The sequence below is a fragment of the Enoplosus armatus genome, chromosome 7 (genome assembly GCF_043641665.1).
Source record: "Enoplosus armatus isolate fEnoArm2 chromosome 7, fEnoArm2.hap1, whole genome shotgun sequence".
In the NCBI taxonomy this organism is placed as follows: domain Eukaryota; kingdom Metazoa; phylum Chordata; class Actinopteri; order Centrarchiformes; family Enoplosidae; genus Enoplosus; species Enoplosus armatus.
This window is the reverse complement of record NC_092186.1, coordinates 23,013,008-23,028,099: the sequence shown is the minus strand read 5'-3', so window position 1 is coordinate 23,028,099 and position 15,092 is coordinate 23,013,008. Positions and strand designations below refer to the sequence as shown.

Below are 15,092 nucleotides of genomic sequence, written 5' to 3'. Positions count from 1 at the left end.
AGAGAGGAAGACGCAGAGAGAGAGAGAGATCACTTTCAGGAGAAAGACTATGAGAAGGAGGAGTGTTTCCGTTCCCCTGTTTCCGTTGTTCCAATACGTCTTTAAATTCGATATTTTATCAGCTTTTCATTCAGTCTTGCTGATTCATCATTTTCTTTATCGTTCATCATCGTTGACGATGCAACATGCTGCTTTAGTGAATCACCTTGACGCCAACTTCTGATGCACTTCAGCCAAAGAGGGCTGCAGGGATATTATATTCTCTGCCCATCCCCGAACAGAAGAACACAGGGAGACAGAAAAGCAGGCAACGGGCAGGGCGAGAGGTGAAGAAGGTGAAAGAGAAACTAGGATGAATCGGAGTTCACGACAAAAGAGGAGGAACGAGACAGGGGATTTGCAGGACGCTGTTTCAACAAGCTGGTGGAGGTAGCTGTGCTGAATAACATCCCTCCTCTGTGCCAGCACTAATGAAATCAGAGCTCTGATTATTTTAACCCTGTCCAAGGGTTATGATTGAGGCTTGTGCTTATTTGAGTCATATTTATGCTCCTATCCTCGCCAGTGTTTGCAGCCTTCGAGACACACATTATATCAGATTACTGGCTGTACATATTGCAGCTCCGCATGATTTTATTGCTGTTTTAGCTATAAAAGTATAATGACAGGCTTCCTAGGTATTGTGGTTATAGGGATCACCCAGGAAGCACACCTGCCTGCCTCATGGACACGAAACAACACGACTGGATTTATTGACTTATTAGGCGTTATGACACACAACTATAAACGTCAAATTAGGAAAGGCATGCCCTGCACTGGAAAGCACTTATTTGTAAGTCTGGGTCCATCTTTTTTTCTGGAAAGGGATCACCGAACCTTTGATGCTTCTCTCTACTGAAGTACTCCACCCAGAGTGAGATGGACTAACCAACATCAGATCATTTGCCTCTCTTATCTCTCACGTGTTCACGAGTCCATTGTCTACGTCTATTGAATCTATTGGGCAGTGGCGCGGCACCAGTCTAAATTTGGATTTGTGTGTTTAGGACTCGTTTAACCCCCGAAAGCTGATCAAGTTCACAGTGGTTGGCAGCCTCCTTATCTGCAGTCTATAATGCCAACGTAGAGCTGCTCTGCTGAAGCAACCCGGGATTAAGTGTCTCTCTGAAGGGCACTTTAACGTCGGTTTCTGTGCGAAAGGAGAGCGCTGAATCATCTAACTCACCTCAACACACCCATATTATCCCAAGCATCCCTTCAATGTTCTCAACCTCTCAACTGTTTCTGGTAAACCTGCAATAACTGATTTTTTTTTCGGCCACTTGGGGGCAGCTGAAACAAGCTGTGAACGCTGTCGTATTATCACCTTCCAAGTTAACAGTTACATACATACATCCAGCATATACGTAGCGGCATTAACATTCATTTGGAGTTGTGTTTCTGGCCACAAATCTAAGTCCAATAGTCACCCTCCTTTTAGCTCTGTTTTTGGTCTCCATCATGTCCTGATGGAAATATCTGGCTCTTTAGCAGCTAAATGCTCCACTATGATCACCAGTGGCGAACGGTAGGTTTTCAGAGCTTTTCCGCTGAAAGTAGCAGCCTGATGAAAAGTGGGAAAAGTAGGAGATTACTAAAGTCAATAGCACAGCAAGTGCAATGCATCGCTGTTCATACCGCTCCAAGGCTTGCGCTGATTTTAGAAATCATTCAGCAGCACATTCAATATGTTGCCGGTTCAGGCTGTTATGTTCAGTTCAGCACAAACCCAGCCTGTAAAATCACTTTACAAGGTTAACAACTCAGCAGCCTATTTGACAGAGTTGTCACATCGTGATTGTTTCTGTGGCTTTCACCGACTTTTGGGAAGCTTTTAACAGGGAAGTAACGCGCTGTGAGTCATCAGGCGGCCCGAGCTGCCAACTGAGCTCTCAGTGCTCCACTGCTGAAAACTACTCATTCGTCCAGTGACAATGGCGATTCGAGTGAAGTCAAGTTCAGTTGGAAGACTCAGTGTTAAACATTTGTCACGTAGTTGAGATATTTCATTCTGGACCAAGGTGGTGGACCGAGCGGACAGGCCGGCACGGTGATGGCGATGGTGCCGTCTGCACAGTCTACACAGTCACGCGGCTAGCTCAGCTAAGAAGTCGCGATCGTTTCCCCTCGTCTGTTCTCTCACGTCTGCACTAACTGGCTTTGGCCTTCAGCATCAGCCTCACGCTGTTTTCACGTTGAAGCAGGTTCACATTGACCTGGACGCCAGCCAGCCATTCGCTCCCACGCCATTATGTCAATGTTTGTTGGCCACGGCTCAGAGATCTAATCTTGACTGACAGATAGCTTGAGTCGAGGGTGGCAGGCAAGCTATAAAGGTTTCATCATCCGCGTGATTTATGTTTGTAGGTGTGTGTCCAGTATGTAACAGGTATCAGTGTGTAGGCATGCTCTGTGATAGACACATTGGGAGTGTATACTGCGTCTACAGCAGCTCTCCACTGGTATTCCTGTGTTCAGCCCTGCTACTGCAGATGCTACCAAGAATGACTGGCATGCGAGTTTAAATCTGCTGAGAAGGAAATATCTGTCATTTTGACTTACAGACTTGAAGGGAGACAGGGTAGAACAGAAATATACTACAGCAGCACACTACAGGTCGAAGCAAGCTAAGCTGCTTTGTCTTTCATTACTTTTCTCCCTGCCATCTTCACGCTCCGATGCATCACAAGCATGCACTTGGAAATGCAGAGCCCTGTGATGTATCTGTATGATACGAAAAGGCTGTGTGTGTGTGTGTGTGTGTGTGTGTGAGAGAGAGAGAGAGAGAGAGAGAGAGAGCAAGGTAGAAATGATGGCACACAGGGAATAGACTGAAAAATGGTGAGTATTAAAGTATTAAAACGCTCTACTCTAGATTGTGTGGGCTTTGTTAAAGACAGATAAAACAGGGGCAGGAGGTTCAGATGAGGAGACAATAGAAGGAAACAAGTTTAAAAGAGTTCAGTCCTGTGGTAAACTCAGATGTGTGTATGTGACCTGGCTCGATTAGCCTCACATCATGTCTTGAGCAAAGATCTCCGAGGTTCAAGACACGATAGGGACTCAGCAGGAAAACAAGGACTAAATACTTTGCCATTTGTGCAAACAAGTCCGGTTACCTGACTGAAGACATTTAGACATCACTGTCTCGACACTGAAATCCTGCACAGAGGCGGTGCCAAAAAGAAAGTCGAGATGACACTTGAAGTAACGACCTCAATATTTGTCTGATATAAGCTCAAACCAGTTTCCAGCGGCGATTTCATCTGACATTTAATATATCACACTTTTCCTTGAATGAATGGTGGATTATGTTGATGTTTTAAAATTTTCATGGTGAAAGCAGTTTAAAAAAAAAAAAAAGACTCTCATCCGAAATCTGGCTGCACTTTCCAAGCAGCAAGATGCCCTTCTGAAAAGAAAAAAGAAAGACTGACATGTTACTCGTCGCTGTCTCTCTGTTAGCTGGTATACAACATCTTTCTCCCTGAGGGCTGAAGTGGCTGGTATGTCCCAGTCTCTTTTAACACATTAATCCTAATGGCAGCCTCAGCCTGCCAAGACAATAAATCATTGGTTGGATTAACACTTGCCCTGGTTTTTACGCTAGATGCGTGTGTGGAGCTGAGCATGTGTGTGTTGGGGATTATGTGAAAGTGGGGCTCTAATTTGAATGAATGAGGTGGCCCATGAAGGTGTCTCCTTCGGCTGATCTGAAGGTGAAGCTGAACCGAATCGTTTTGAAATCAGACGGTCCAGCCCAAAAGAACTGGAAGTTGTCCTCCAACAGCAAACACAGCGGTTAACTCGGGGAACTCGCATGATTTTATAGTAGAAGTCGTGACATTTAACTTAACGATTCAAGATGGACAACAGGCAAACAAATAAGCTACGCTCAGATTCTTTTCTCTGTAAAGGCCTGTGCTTCGACATGTTCAGGCCGCTGACAAGAACAAACAGAGGAGTTTATACCCCAACTACTTTGTAATTCATATGCTAAGCGATTAATGAACCAAATACCAGGTAAATACAGCGCAGTCACGTGATGATTCCTGACTTCCCGACTCCTCTCACAGAATACATGTTGACATGTCACAGGAGGAAAAGCACAAGTGTATATAATACAATTATATCCACCAAAGCCATTGCTTATGTCATCAATAACACCTGTGCTTTTCCTACTATGCTGGTCAAAATGTCAGCTGTGTGAAAAAAAAGAAGTCTTATTGACCAGTGTGCCGGAGATTTCAGGAGACAGAGGGCGGCACACGAAGGTTACAACTTTTAGCAAAAGAAGGACGTCATTTTTCAGCTGCATTCCGTGGAGGCTTTGTGATCAGACGGGCCTTGTCAATCTATTATTGGCTTTAAAAGGACTTTGGAACATCCGATCCCTGAAGTGGGTCACAGCTCTGGCCTGAACCGTAGCTTATTCAGCCTTAACCCCGACTTTTTCCATTTTCCATTTTACAGCATATTTACCCGTGGACCAACACACATGACTACAACAAGAGTTTTGCAATTCTCGGCTAATTTAGTGGGTTCAGTGTACACTGCATGGCTAACTCTAATATGGCCAAGATAACATGGGATCAAAGCATGTTGACGCCTTAACATTTTCTTATGGCTTTATTTCCAAGTCAAAAGTGGTGAAAGAAGAGGAAATGATTGAAGAAAGATATAGGAAATGACACGCCACAATCAGCTCCAACCAGAGTCAAGCCTGGAACGTTGCTGTTTATGGTCACTGCTCTAACCCCTAGATCACTCGGGCACCCATGGACACCTTAAATTTACACCCTTACTCTCAGACTCTGGACTTTAACATCCTGCTGCAACGTCCTCCTCCTCTCTTCTGGGAAGGCTTTCCACAAGATTTTGGAACCCGGCTGCGGGGATTTGCTCACATTCAGCCAAAAGAGCATTAGTGAGGTCCAGCGCTGATGTTAGCCGACAAGGCCTGGCTCACGTTCCAGTTCATCCCAAAGGTGTTGGATGTAGGGCAGTCAAGTCCGTCTAAACCAAGCTGGGGAAACCGTTTCTTCATGGAGCTGGCTTTGTCAAAATATTGTAAAATGCCATAATATGCTGTAGCATTGATTAGTACTAAAAGGCCTACCCTGAGCCATGAAACACAGGCCCAGACAAGGGCGTGCATATACTTTTGGCCATAGAATGTAAGTTCCAGTGTGGAGCCCTGGGTGATGGGACTCGCCATGAACTGGTCATGTATGTTAAATGAAGGGACAGTGGTGTTTTTAGTGTGTTTTGCACCACATGGTTCCTGTGTTCAGAGTTTCTGATGAGAATATTGCTACAGAGAATAGCGACTGAGGTACAGTACACTGAGTTTTTAATCATTTTATAAACCGCTAATGCATTGTTATTAATCCCTATTATTAACCCAGAGCCTGGCCTATGTAGCATTAACAGTACTCACACTGTTACATACATTTCACCTCCACACTCCTCTGCCACATCCAATTTAAAAGTAATTAGAGCATATTTCAACCATTTGTGGCTTTAGCTTGTGAGTTAATTTCAGCTGCATTGTCAGTCAGGTTTCAGGGCTGCCGGTGACCTTTCCTGGCCAGCCTTTGGACCCAGCACTGCTGTTGGCGAGGACGTAGGATGTGAAGATTGGAGAGCGTCTGACAGCTCATCGGTCACGTCCACCAACCCTGCCAAATTGAGCCGGGAGAAGGCACCGAGTCCCTCCCAGCCACTGAATCTCCCTGCAGGATAACATCGCGTGTCCACGGCTCTGTGTGCGTTTGTGTTTGCCAGGTTTGGTTCTCAGAGAGTCTCGTTCCTGCCATTTGCATCACCCATTTCAGATATTTACTCGCAGAAGAAAGTGTACCCGTGAGCCCCAAACCCCGACCCCGATATCATTGTTTAACTGTGTGGTCATAGAGGAAACGTTGACGTTGTGGGGGTGGAGCTGGACTCTCTGGTGGTGGTGTCAGAGAGGAGGATGCTGTCCAAGCTGCGGGTCATCTTGGACAATGTCTCACATCCTCTCCATGACGTACTGGTCAGGCAAAAGAGCAGCTTCAGTGGGAGACTCATTCCTCCCAAATGTACAACGGAGCGCCACAGGAAATCATTCCTGCCTGTGGCCATCAAACTGTCCAACTCCTCCCTCTGAGGGAGGAGACTGGAAATCTGGACCTACTTCACCTGCCATATACTACCTCATTATTTATTCTTTAAATGTTTCAGTGCAATACATATATAGTCATACACAATAGTGCAATACATAAATATATATATATATATATATATATATACATATACATTGTTATTATACATATCTTGTTACTTTTATTTTTCACTTAAATACTGTAAATGTGTTTGTTTTTTTTCTATTTCTTATTTTTATATTTTGTACGTACTTTTAGCTCTAAATTTATGCTGCTTTCTACTCTTGAATGGGAGCACCAGTACTGTACAATTCCCCCCCTGGGGATCAATAAAGTATTTCTGATTCTGATTCTGATTCTGATTCTGACGATCTGAGAAAATCACTTCTCAAAAAGTCTTATCAATGTTACAGCTACAATAAGATGTATTATCCATTGTATTTGTTTATTTCACACTTTTCATCACATTTTATTCTCTTTCATTTTTCCCTTTGGTTTTAAGATGCTGTATTAAAAAGAAGTGGACCGTGTTTTTCGAGCTTCTTATGATTTTGAGGTCGACACGGCGTACTGCTTTTACTAAATGTATCTAATGTTCAAGTCATCGGAAAGCTTTTTCTGTTCATTTGCAACAGAGTTCTGGCTGAAGACTAGTTGTCTGCAAACTTTTTCACATAAAGAATATAAAGAGATTTTGAATCTGTGGGCCTTTTCCTTATTTGTGATTTGTTATTATTCTAAGCCTCCACGTTGAGGGCTGTGTGCAGGGAAGAGGAAACCAATACAGCCTCTCATTGTGTACATTGTCACTTTCAATTAATGGGAGTAAATACCGTACATTTTTGATGGGGAATCCCTGGAATATCATTCTTCTGCGCTTTCCCTTACTATTAGGACCTGCAGGTGGCGCTGTTTGGCCCCTGGTCCTTGCAGCAGAAGACACACACACACAAAGAGAGAGAGGGAGGGAGGGAGAGAGAGAGAGAGTGCGCATCAGCACTCTCCACCGCACACTCCCTCAAACACACACACTTCATTGTCCCAAAAACCTGGAAAGAGGGATCTACCGGACACTTCTTCTCCTGTCCGAGAGCGCATTTCAAATGACGGATTTTGCTCTTTTGTTGCCTTTAAACCGGCTGATCCCGCGCCGGTATTCTGTCTGACCGTGGACCTGCACCGGCAGCCGGCTTTGACTGAGCTACACCTGCTCTCTCTCTCTCTCTCTCTCTCTCTCTCTCTCTCTCTCTCTCTCTTGTCTCTCACATCTCCGCAGCTCGCGGCCAGCAGCGCTGAGGAAGGAGGAAGGAGGAGGAGGAGGAGGAGGAGGAGGTGGAGTAGGAGCAGGAGCGGGGTGTACCTGACACCTTACAGCCGCGCGTCGCAGCTCCCTTCTCCCGCAGAGAAACACCCGGGACTGCCTCCCTGTCTCTCTCTCTCTCTCTCTCTCTCTCTCTCTCTCTCCCGGTTGCCCGCGCGTCAGTTCACCTGAGCCGTGCGCAGTTTGAACGGGGATCGCTGCCCCGGCCGACAGACTGAAAACTGTTTGAAATTAAAGAGAAAGGGGAAAACAAATAGCAGCAAAACACCGAAGACAGGGATCTTGCCAGGACTCCCGCTTGATTCACTCGGACCACAGATCTTCAGGATTTTCTGACAGTTACGAGGACGGGGAAAAAACAGAAGGGACTAGACTTCAGAAGATGCGTCTCCCGGTGCTCCTCTGTGTGTTGGCGTGTCTGTGTGCAGCGCCGGGCCCGGTGGCCGGGGCGGACAGGAGCTGCACCGACCTGCGGCAGTTCTACACCGGGAAAGGGTTCACTCAAGGAGGGGTGCCCCTGACAGAGATCTCCGGTGAGGAAATTACAGAAAGAAAAAAAAAAAACCCCAAAACAATTTCATGCACTTCACAGCACTTTCTTTTATTTTTTGTTAAATTATAATTAAAAGGATGAAATGCTTGGTTAGCGCACTGTGATTGGTTTGCATGAGGATGCCATCCATATTGATAAACCTGCACATGAAGTTGCGTTAACTTGTTTTAAAGGCAGGCGTCTCAGCTTGTGTCTCACTTGTCGTGCCGACCTCTATAGCATCTCTGTACGCTCCTGTTTCCCATTTCCCTCATCCCATCCTAGCTGAAGGGTCCCCCAGTCTATAGACCCCCCCTTGCACGTCTCTATTACAGTGCTTTCTGGGGCATTTTCATTGTCTGCTGAGGGCAGGATTGCAGGTGGGTGTCAGCCATGTGTCTTGTGGAGCTATTATGGTCTATTCAGGGCCTTTGTGGTTGTTTGCTGACGTTTGCGCTGCAGGTTTGGACAGCATTTAATACAAGCTACAGAGGAAAATGCAGATTTGCTCTCTGCTCGTGGCTGCTGCAGCTCCATGTTGAAGAGCAGTTATGCACTAATGCGTTCAGGGGCATTTTTCATTGTCTGCTCTGCTCTGGACTGCAGGTGTGGGGTGTGTGTGTGTGTGTGTGTGTGTGTGTGTGTGTGACTCCATAGATGCTGAAGTGGCCTGTTTTGTCATTTGCATGAACTGATCATTTGGGCTAGCCTGGGGCAATATCCAATTAGCATGCTCACAGCACAACCTGCTGCATCCAAGTTGGATGGAGCAAGAGAGAGTGAGTGATATTTTGGGGTGGTTGCTCTACTCTTCTTCTTTTGTTTCATCCTGGGGCCCCCCTCTCCTGTCACTGCCACTCAGCCACCCACCCATTCAAGCAATCACGCATTGAATCAATCAGTCAATTGCCCAGCCGGTCAATTAATCAATCAGCTCGACACTCAGTCAGTCAGCCAGACGTCGCACGTCAAAGTCTCTGTATCTGGTCTCCCTGGTATCCCCTCCTCACCCATGCTGATTAAACTGCCTTGGCCTTGAGGAAAGTGCAGATGGGGATTGTGAAATTGAGTTGTTTTCCCCCTTTAAGCCAATCATCTGTCGCTCTCTGTCTGTCTGTCTGTTTTGCTGCCTGTCCCCCCCCCCCCCCCCCCGTATTTCACCTAAAAGATGTACAGAGAGCAGCAGCCTCGCAAAAGGGGGAGATGAAAGCGAGGCGAGGAGGATTGAAGGTGTGCGTGTGTGTTCAGTGTGTATGATCTGAAGGTCATTTCATGGTGTGTCAATGAAAAATAGTCTTGCATGGGCGGGTTAGCTATTAATATTGGATGTGTGTGTGTGTGTGTGGGGGGGGTGGATACAGACCAACAAACAGACAACAAGATTGAGGCAAAGACAGGTGGAGACAGATACAGGCAGAAGAAGAAGGAAAAAAAGCGAGGCAGACGGTGAGGTGGGCTGACAGAGACGGAACAAGTGAGTCACTCAAGGTCTCTGTCGGTGCCTCATGGACGACAGGGGGAAGACACCCGACACACCGCTCTCCCTCCCTTTCCATTAAAAACTCATCTTTTATTGACAGATGAAAAACACAATGCCTCAGTCACTTGGACCTTGATCTGCTCTGCTCTACTTGTTTGAGCAGGAGTTCTTCCTCCCCAGAACCCATTAAAACTGACAACCAGATAGGGACAGAAAGATGGCGGCCGGCAGCAGAATTCCCCAGATCAGGGGGCTCTTCAATCTGCCTCATCTCAGAGACCCCAAGGTTGGTCAATTTTGCCTTTTCCGCTCAGGGAGAGGCGGCCTCCTCTGCACTCTTGTGTCAGTGTCACTCTGGAGGATGTTAAGTGTTTACCAGGGTGAGATTCCTCATATAAACAAAATCGTGTTTACGCCTGGAAAGACAGCGTCGATGCTCCTTTTCTGCACCTTTACGGCCACTAAGAGGAATATTAATTGTTTGGATGACACAGCATACTTCATTGTTACAGTGTTTGCATTTTATTGCCCACCCAACAAATAAGTTCTCAAAAGTAACTACTTTCTATTCTCAACTCTTTGTGTGCTTCTTTTCTTTTCAAACTGACCTGATTATAAAAACATTCAGGTTTGATGCCCCCGTCGACTGTCAGAACTCATAAAAGGCCTTAAAACTGTAGGACAGAGTCATTCTGGATGAATATATGAAGATTTTAAGGATAGGAGAGCTGGAATCTAGTGGAAACTAGTTTAATTACAAAATCATCACGAAACTAATGTAGCCCTCTCTCCTGCCTGTAACCACATATTGACGCTGATACATTGGACCATAGGGGGATCTTACCTCTTTATAAAGGTTATGCTAAAGTTATATATTAATAAAAATCAAACTTGAACACATCCACATCTGAAGCAAAAGTAATTGCTCGCCAATTAAAGCACAGCATTGCTTGATTTCTAAGTGTTTCTATTATCACACGGTGCAGTAAACACATGCGTGGACGTTTCAGCCCCATGGCCTTCCTGTTCATGCAGGCTCACATCTGGAGGAACAAACACCGTCCTAATGGTTTGGACCCAGCTGTTTCCAGCTGTGTCACGAGCAGTTCATGATTAGCATCACCTGCAGAGCATAGTGGAGTGGAAGAGAAGGCTACTTCAGTTTACTGCTTCACAAATCCCTCAATATGCAGGAAAGTACTCCTGGGTAGGGATGGGCACCAATGCCAAATGCAGTACCAAAACAACACTTCCTTGAATATTGTAGAGACCCTTTCATACGTCAAACAAATGTGTTTCAGCACAGTGTTTAACTCTTGATAATTAATTAACAGACACATTCCGTTCTGTTGTCGAACAGTATAGAGGTTTGATAAGTAGCCCTTCAGATCAGTCAGACATCCAGCATCCAACATTCAAACATGTCAACACAAAACTGCATTGAAAAATAGTGAAATATTACAAAATTGTGGGCAGGAATGTTGTTATTGTGAGTGCTGGCATTTTTCCCCCCCCTCCTTATAAACATTCATATTTTCAGAAGTGAATTCTGGCAACTATTACTCCTACCAACTAGCCAAACACAATCAGTGAGATGTAATTAGTTGTTGCATGAGGAAAACTATTTTAAGCCGAGCAATCAAAATTCTCCATCTGTCTCCAGTTTTTTTATTTTTCGTTTTTTTTTCTTTCCAAACCAGAAAAGTGGCTCAGCTTTATTTTTAATGGAGCAGAGTTTAGAAATGTGCATGCAGATTAAAAAAGGACGCGTGTAATCTGAATATCCAGCATGCCAATCTGCAAGGGAAAGACAGGGTTTTAATTTGAACACCTGAAGCACAATATAATGCCAGGTGTATGTCAGATCTAGAGGACAGTCTGGATGTGAAACGCGTGCTATCGGCAGGTGTATGCAAGTGGACATAATAAATAATAATAAATAATTCCAAAGTGAACGGTGTGTAATTTGACAAGCAGATGCTCGTAATTCCGTATTCTTCTCACCCCCTGCTCACATCTATTGTCCTATAGGTCTAACACCATGTGAATGGAAGTCGACTTTCCTGCTGTCTGCCTGTCTGTCTTTGTGCCTGCGAGCGTTTTAAACTCACATTGTACCCTTTACCTGGTCAATAGTTAAAGACTAGCTTGTCCTATAGTGTGTGTGTGTGTGTGTGTGTGTGTGTGTGTGTGTGTGCGCGAGAGTGTGTATGTTTAAAAGTCAGTGAAAGCCAACACCTTCTCCAGGGATGACACTTAGTTTCATTCACACATGCATTGTCTGTGCAGAGCTGCACACACCCATGCGATCGTATGACACGCCGAAACGGAGACTATATACCCTGCACGCTTCATATACTGTGTTGAGTTTTGACGCCTGTGTGTGTTTGCGTGTGTGTGTGTGTGTGTGTGTGTGTGTTATGCATCCTACATATTGAGTATTTGTCACGTTGTTGCTCGTTTGAAAGAGGGAGGATGTGTGTTCGAATGACAGAGTTTAACATGATACACTGTGTTTTAGGTCAGATTACCTGCAGATTAGGATACATTTCAGGTTTAGTTACCAGTCAACAGCTCTTTAACAAGGCTCAGCCAACTGGGGAGCCTCCATTCATTCACGTTTACACAATGTCAGTGCCCTTTCTTCCCATACACAGTACAGGATTTCCAGAAAATGCAATACAAAATGCAAATGAATCCACATTTCCATCCACTGCTGTTATGCGCATATTAGGAGTTGGTTCGGTCGAGTCAGTCGAGGTGCCGTTAAGGCTCTGCAGAAGGAGAGGACTCAACAAGATGATGTCCGTCGAACGTCTCGGACATCGAACGTCGAAAGTGCTCAGAGCTTTTACTTAATTAAACGTATCAATGCCACAGTGCAGAAAAATACTCTGTTGCAAGTAAAAGTCGTTCATTTTGAATTTTTTAAAAAACAATACGAATATGTCAGTTTGGGCCTGCAGCAACATTGTATTGATAAAACATACCAGTTTTAGTTTAGTTAGTTTTATTAAGCAAACTGAAACCTGTATTTTTTTTACAATAAGAGAATGGAGAGTCCACGTCCTCAGATCTTAAGATGCTCTTCAAGAAAAAAAAACTCTGCCCTGCGAAGACCCCTTGAGGTCAAAACCGGTCTACGTTTTAACCAATGTACCCGACTAAAAACAGGCTGTCTTTTCGATGTATTCTTAGGTTTACATTACCTATGAGAACACCACCGCATTACAAAGCTCAAGAAATGAAAATATACGTGTGAATTTAAGCCAGCATTAGTATTGTACAGTTTACTTGCTGTGCATCTGGTGATGCAGTCTGGCTCATATGTGGCCACAGCGTCTGTCACACCCTTGTGTGTGTGTGTGTGTGTGTGTGTGTGTGTGTGAGCGTTAACTGATGTGTGTGAGAGAGGAAATTGATACTGTCCGTCATCTGTCACACATCACATGCTCACTCGGGCGCTCACAGCACACGCCACCAAGTGGAACGGCGAATACCCAGTCCACACTCACACACACACACACACACACACACACACACACACACACAATGTCTTTATACTCTTCTATAACTTTTGCTTACTCCTCCCTCTTTCCTTTCCCTTGTTGTCTGTCTTATTCCTGCTTCCATGTCTGCATTGTTTTGCTAGACAGGCTCAGATGTATGAGTGCAGGGTTGTGTCTGTGTGAGAGACAGGGAGAGAGAGCGGGGAGCGGGGGGAGCGGGGGGTGGGGGGGGGGGGGGGCAGTTGGTGGGTAGGTTGGCAAGATCTGTTAAAAGCAGAGCTGTGAATCTTTCATGATGTCTGATGCAGCAACATGAGAGAGAGGCGGATAGAGGTGAGGATGTGAGGAGAGCAGGCCAGAAGAAAGATGAGAGGAAGGTTTGGGAGGAGGCTCTCCTCCTTCATCCTCCCTCCATAGGCAGGGGATGGATGTCGCGACAACTGGTTTGATATCGATCCTGGCGCCTGTTTGATTGTTTTCTTTTGCTTTTTATAAAAAGCCTCAAAATATGTGTACAACACTTTCCATAGGTCTGACTTTCTGCTAATAAACAGCCATTCTCCAATCACAGCTTAGCAACTGTAACTTTGCACACAGCCAGTCTGTCAAGCTGTGGGTTTCTTAACATGCCTGAGCGGGGGGGCTGTAGTAAGAGCAATACTCAGCATTTAAAGTGTTTTAGAGGATGGTGCCTTTTTTTTTTTTCTTTTTCTTTTTAGCTTTTCCTGAACTAAAAACAGAGCAGCACTGTAACAAATAAGTTACATGTGTTTATCTGCTCTAACGAAGGCTCTAACTAGCTTACTGCTAAGCTAGTTAGCTAAACAGTCACAGAGGTGACTGAGCGTTACTTCCAAGGCCAGAGAGCAAATCATAATAACAATATTCGTTTAGGGGGGTTACAGGTCAGGTTAAAAAAGCCCCGTTCAGGGCCGGCACAGCCACTGTGTAATGGAAGCTATTCCTGGATGCTATTAGAGTTTAGGCTAACGTTAGCAGCTCTGTCCTGCTCTTCATTGGATTTGGGGTCTTACGCTCCAGCAACCCCACTGATACATTCCCCAAACACATGGGTTAGTCCTCATGCTAAAAGCTTTTCCTTGTTATGTTAAAAGTGAAACCATACTGTTTGAAAAAAATAAAAATAAAATAAATAAGTTTATTTCCATGTCTTCTCTATGGATCACCAGCTGGTGAGGATGTTGACTTTTTGCCTGGAATCTGTCGCTTTAGCCTCAGTCCCGTATATTTAAGACGCCATGTGTAAGATTCTTGTTTTAAAACGAGTCCGCTGAGAACGAAACAGCTAGAGATGCTTTTGTTTACTTCCATTTCAAAATGACTAAGAATTATGAATGGTGTTTGCCGTTGTCATTGCAAATTGTGCATGTGTGTTTTTTTTAATTATTATTTTATTTTATGCAGCTTAAAGTTGAAGGAACAGCGCACGTTAATAAACATTTCTGTAAATGTGCCAGTCTAGCCATCTTGGCTACTTTGGCTAACATGAGGGCGGTCGTGCAATTAGCATAGATCTCTTCCATATGATGCCAGCAAACTTGCAAAAAAAAAAAGAAAAAAGAAAAAATTAATTTGTGTTCAATCGTGTTTATACTGTTGAAGCTTGTTGATATATGTAATGCAGCCACATTAACAATGCACATTTACATTCTTCAAAGGAACCCCATAGCTATTATCCAGAATGACTGTGAGTAAAGGCCCAGTGGATTAAATTCCTCCATTGCCAACATATAATCGAAAGTAAAACTGATGAATGCAAGGGTAAGAGTCGTAAAGCCCTCCTGCATCCCTACGACGATCACATAAAATAGGAGTGGTAGGTGGGGGAGGAAAAAAAAAAAAAAGAACGGAGGAGCAAAAGTACAAACCGTTCGATACCTTAACATCAATCTTTGCACCGAAAATCAATGTGGTACAAACCAGTATCGTTTCTCGATAACCTCTGTCTTTCTTTTCCTCTGCATTCCTCCCACTCTCTCCTCCCCGCTCTAGTTCACACCTCTTCTCCTTGTTCTCTCTCCTCCCTTTAATGTGTACTTCCTCC

General features: G+C 44.6%; 1 protein-coding gene across 1 annotated transcript in view; it reads left to right on the top strand.

Annotated features, from left to right (window-relative positions):
- Positions 1–7,645: 7,645 nt before the first annotated feature.
- gpc1a (glypican 1a) overlaps positions 7,646–15,092 on the top strand; it is a 35,357-nt gene continuing 27,910 nt past the window's right edge. The window contains exon 1 of the mRNA XM_070908944.1: positions 7,646–8,039. Coding sequence (XP_070765045.1) covers positions 7,889–8,039 — 151 coding nt within the window. The 5' untranslated portion in view covers positions 7,646–7,888. The remainder of the gene's footprint in view (positions 8,040–15,092) is intronic.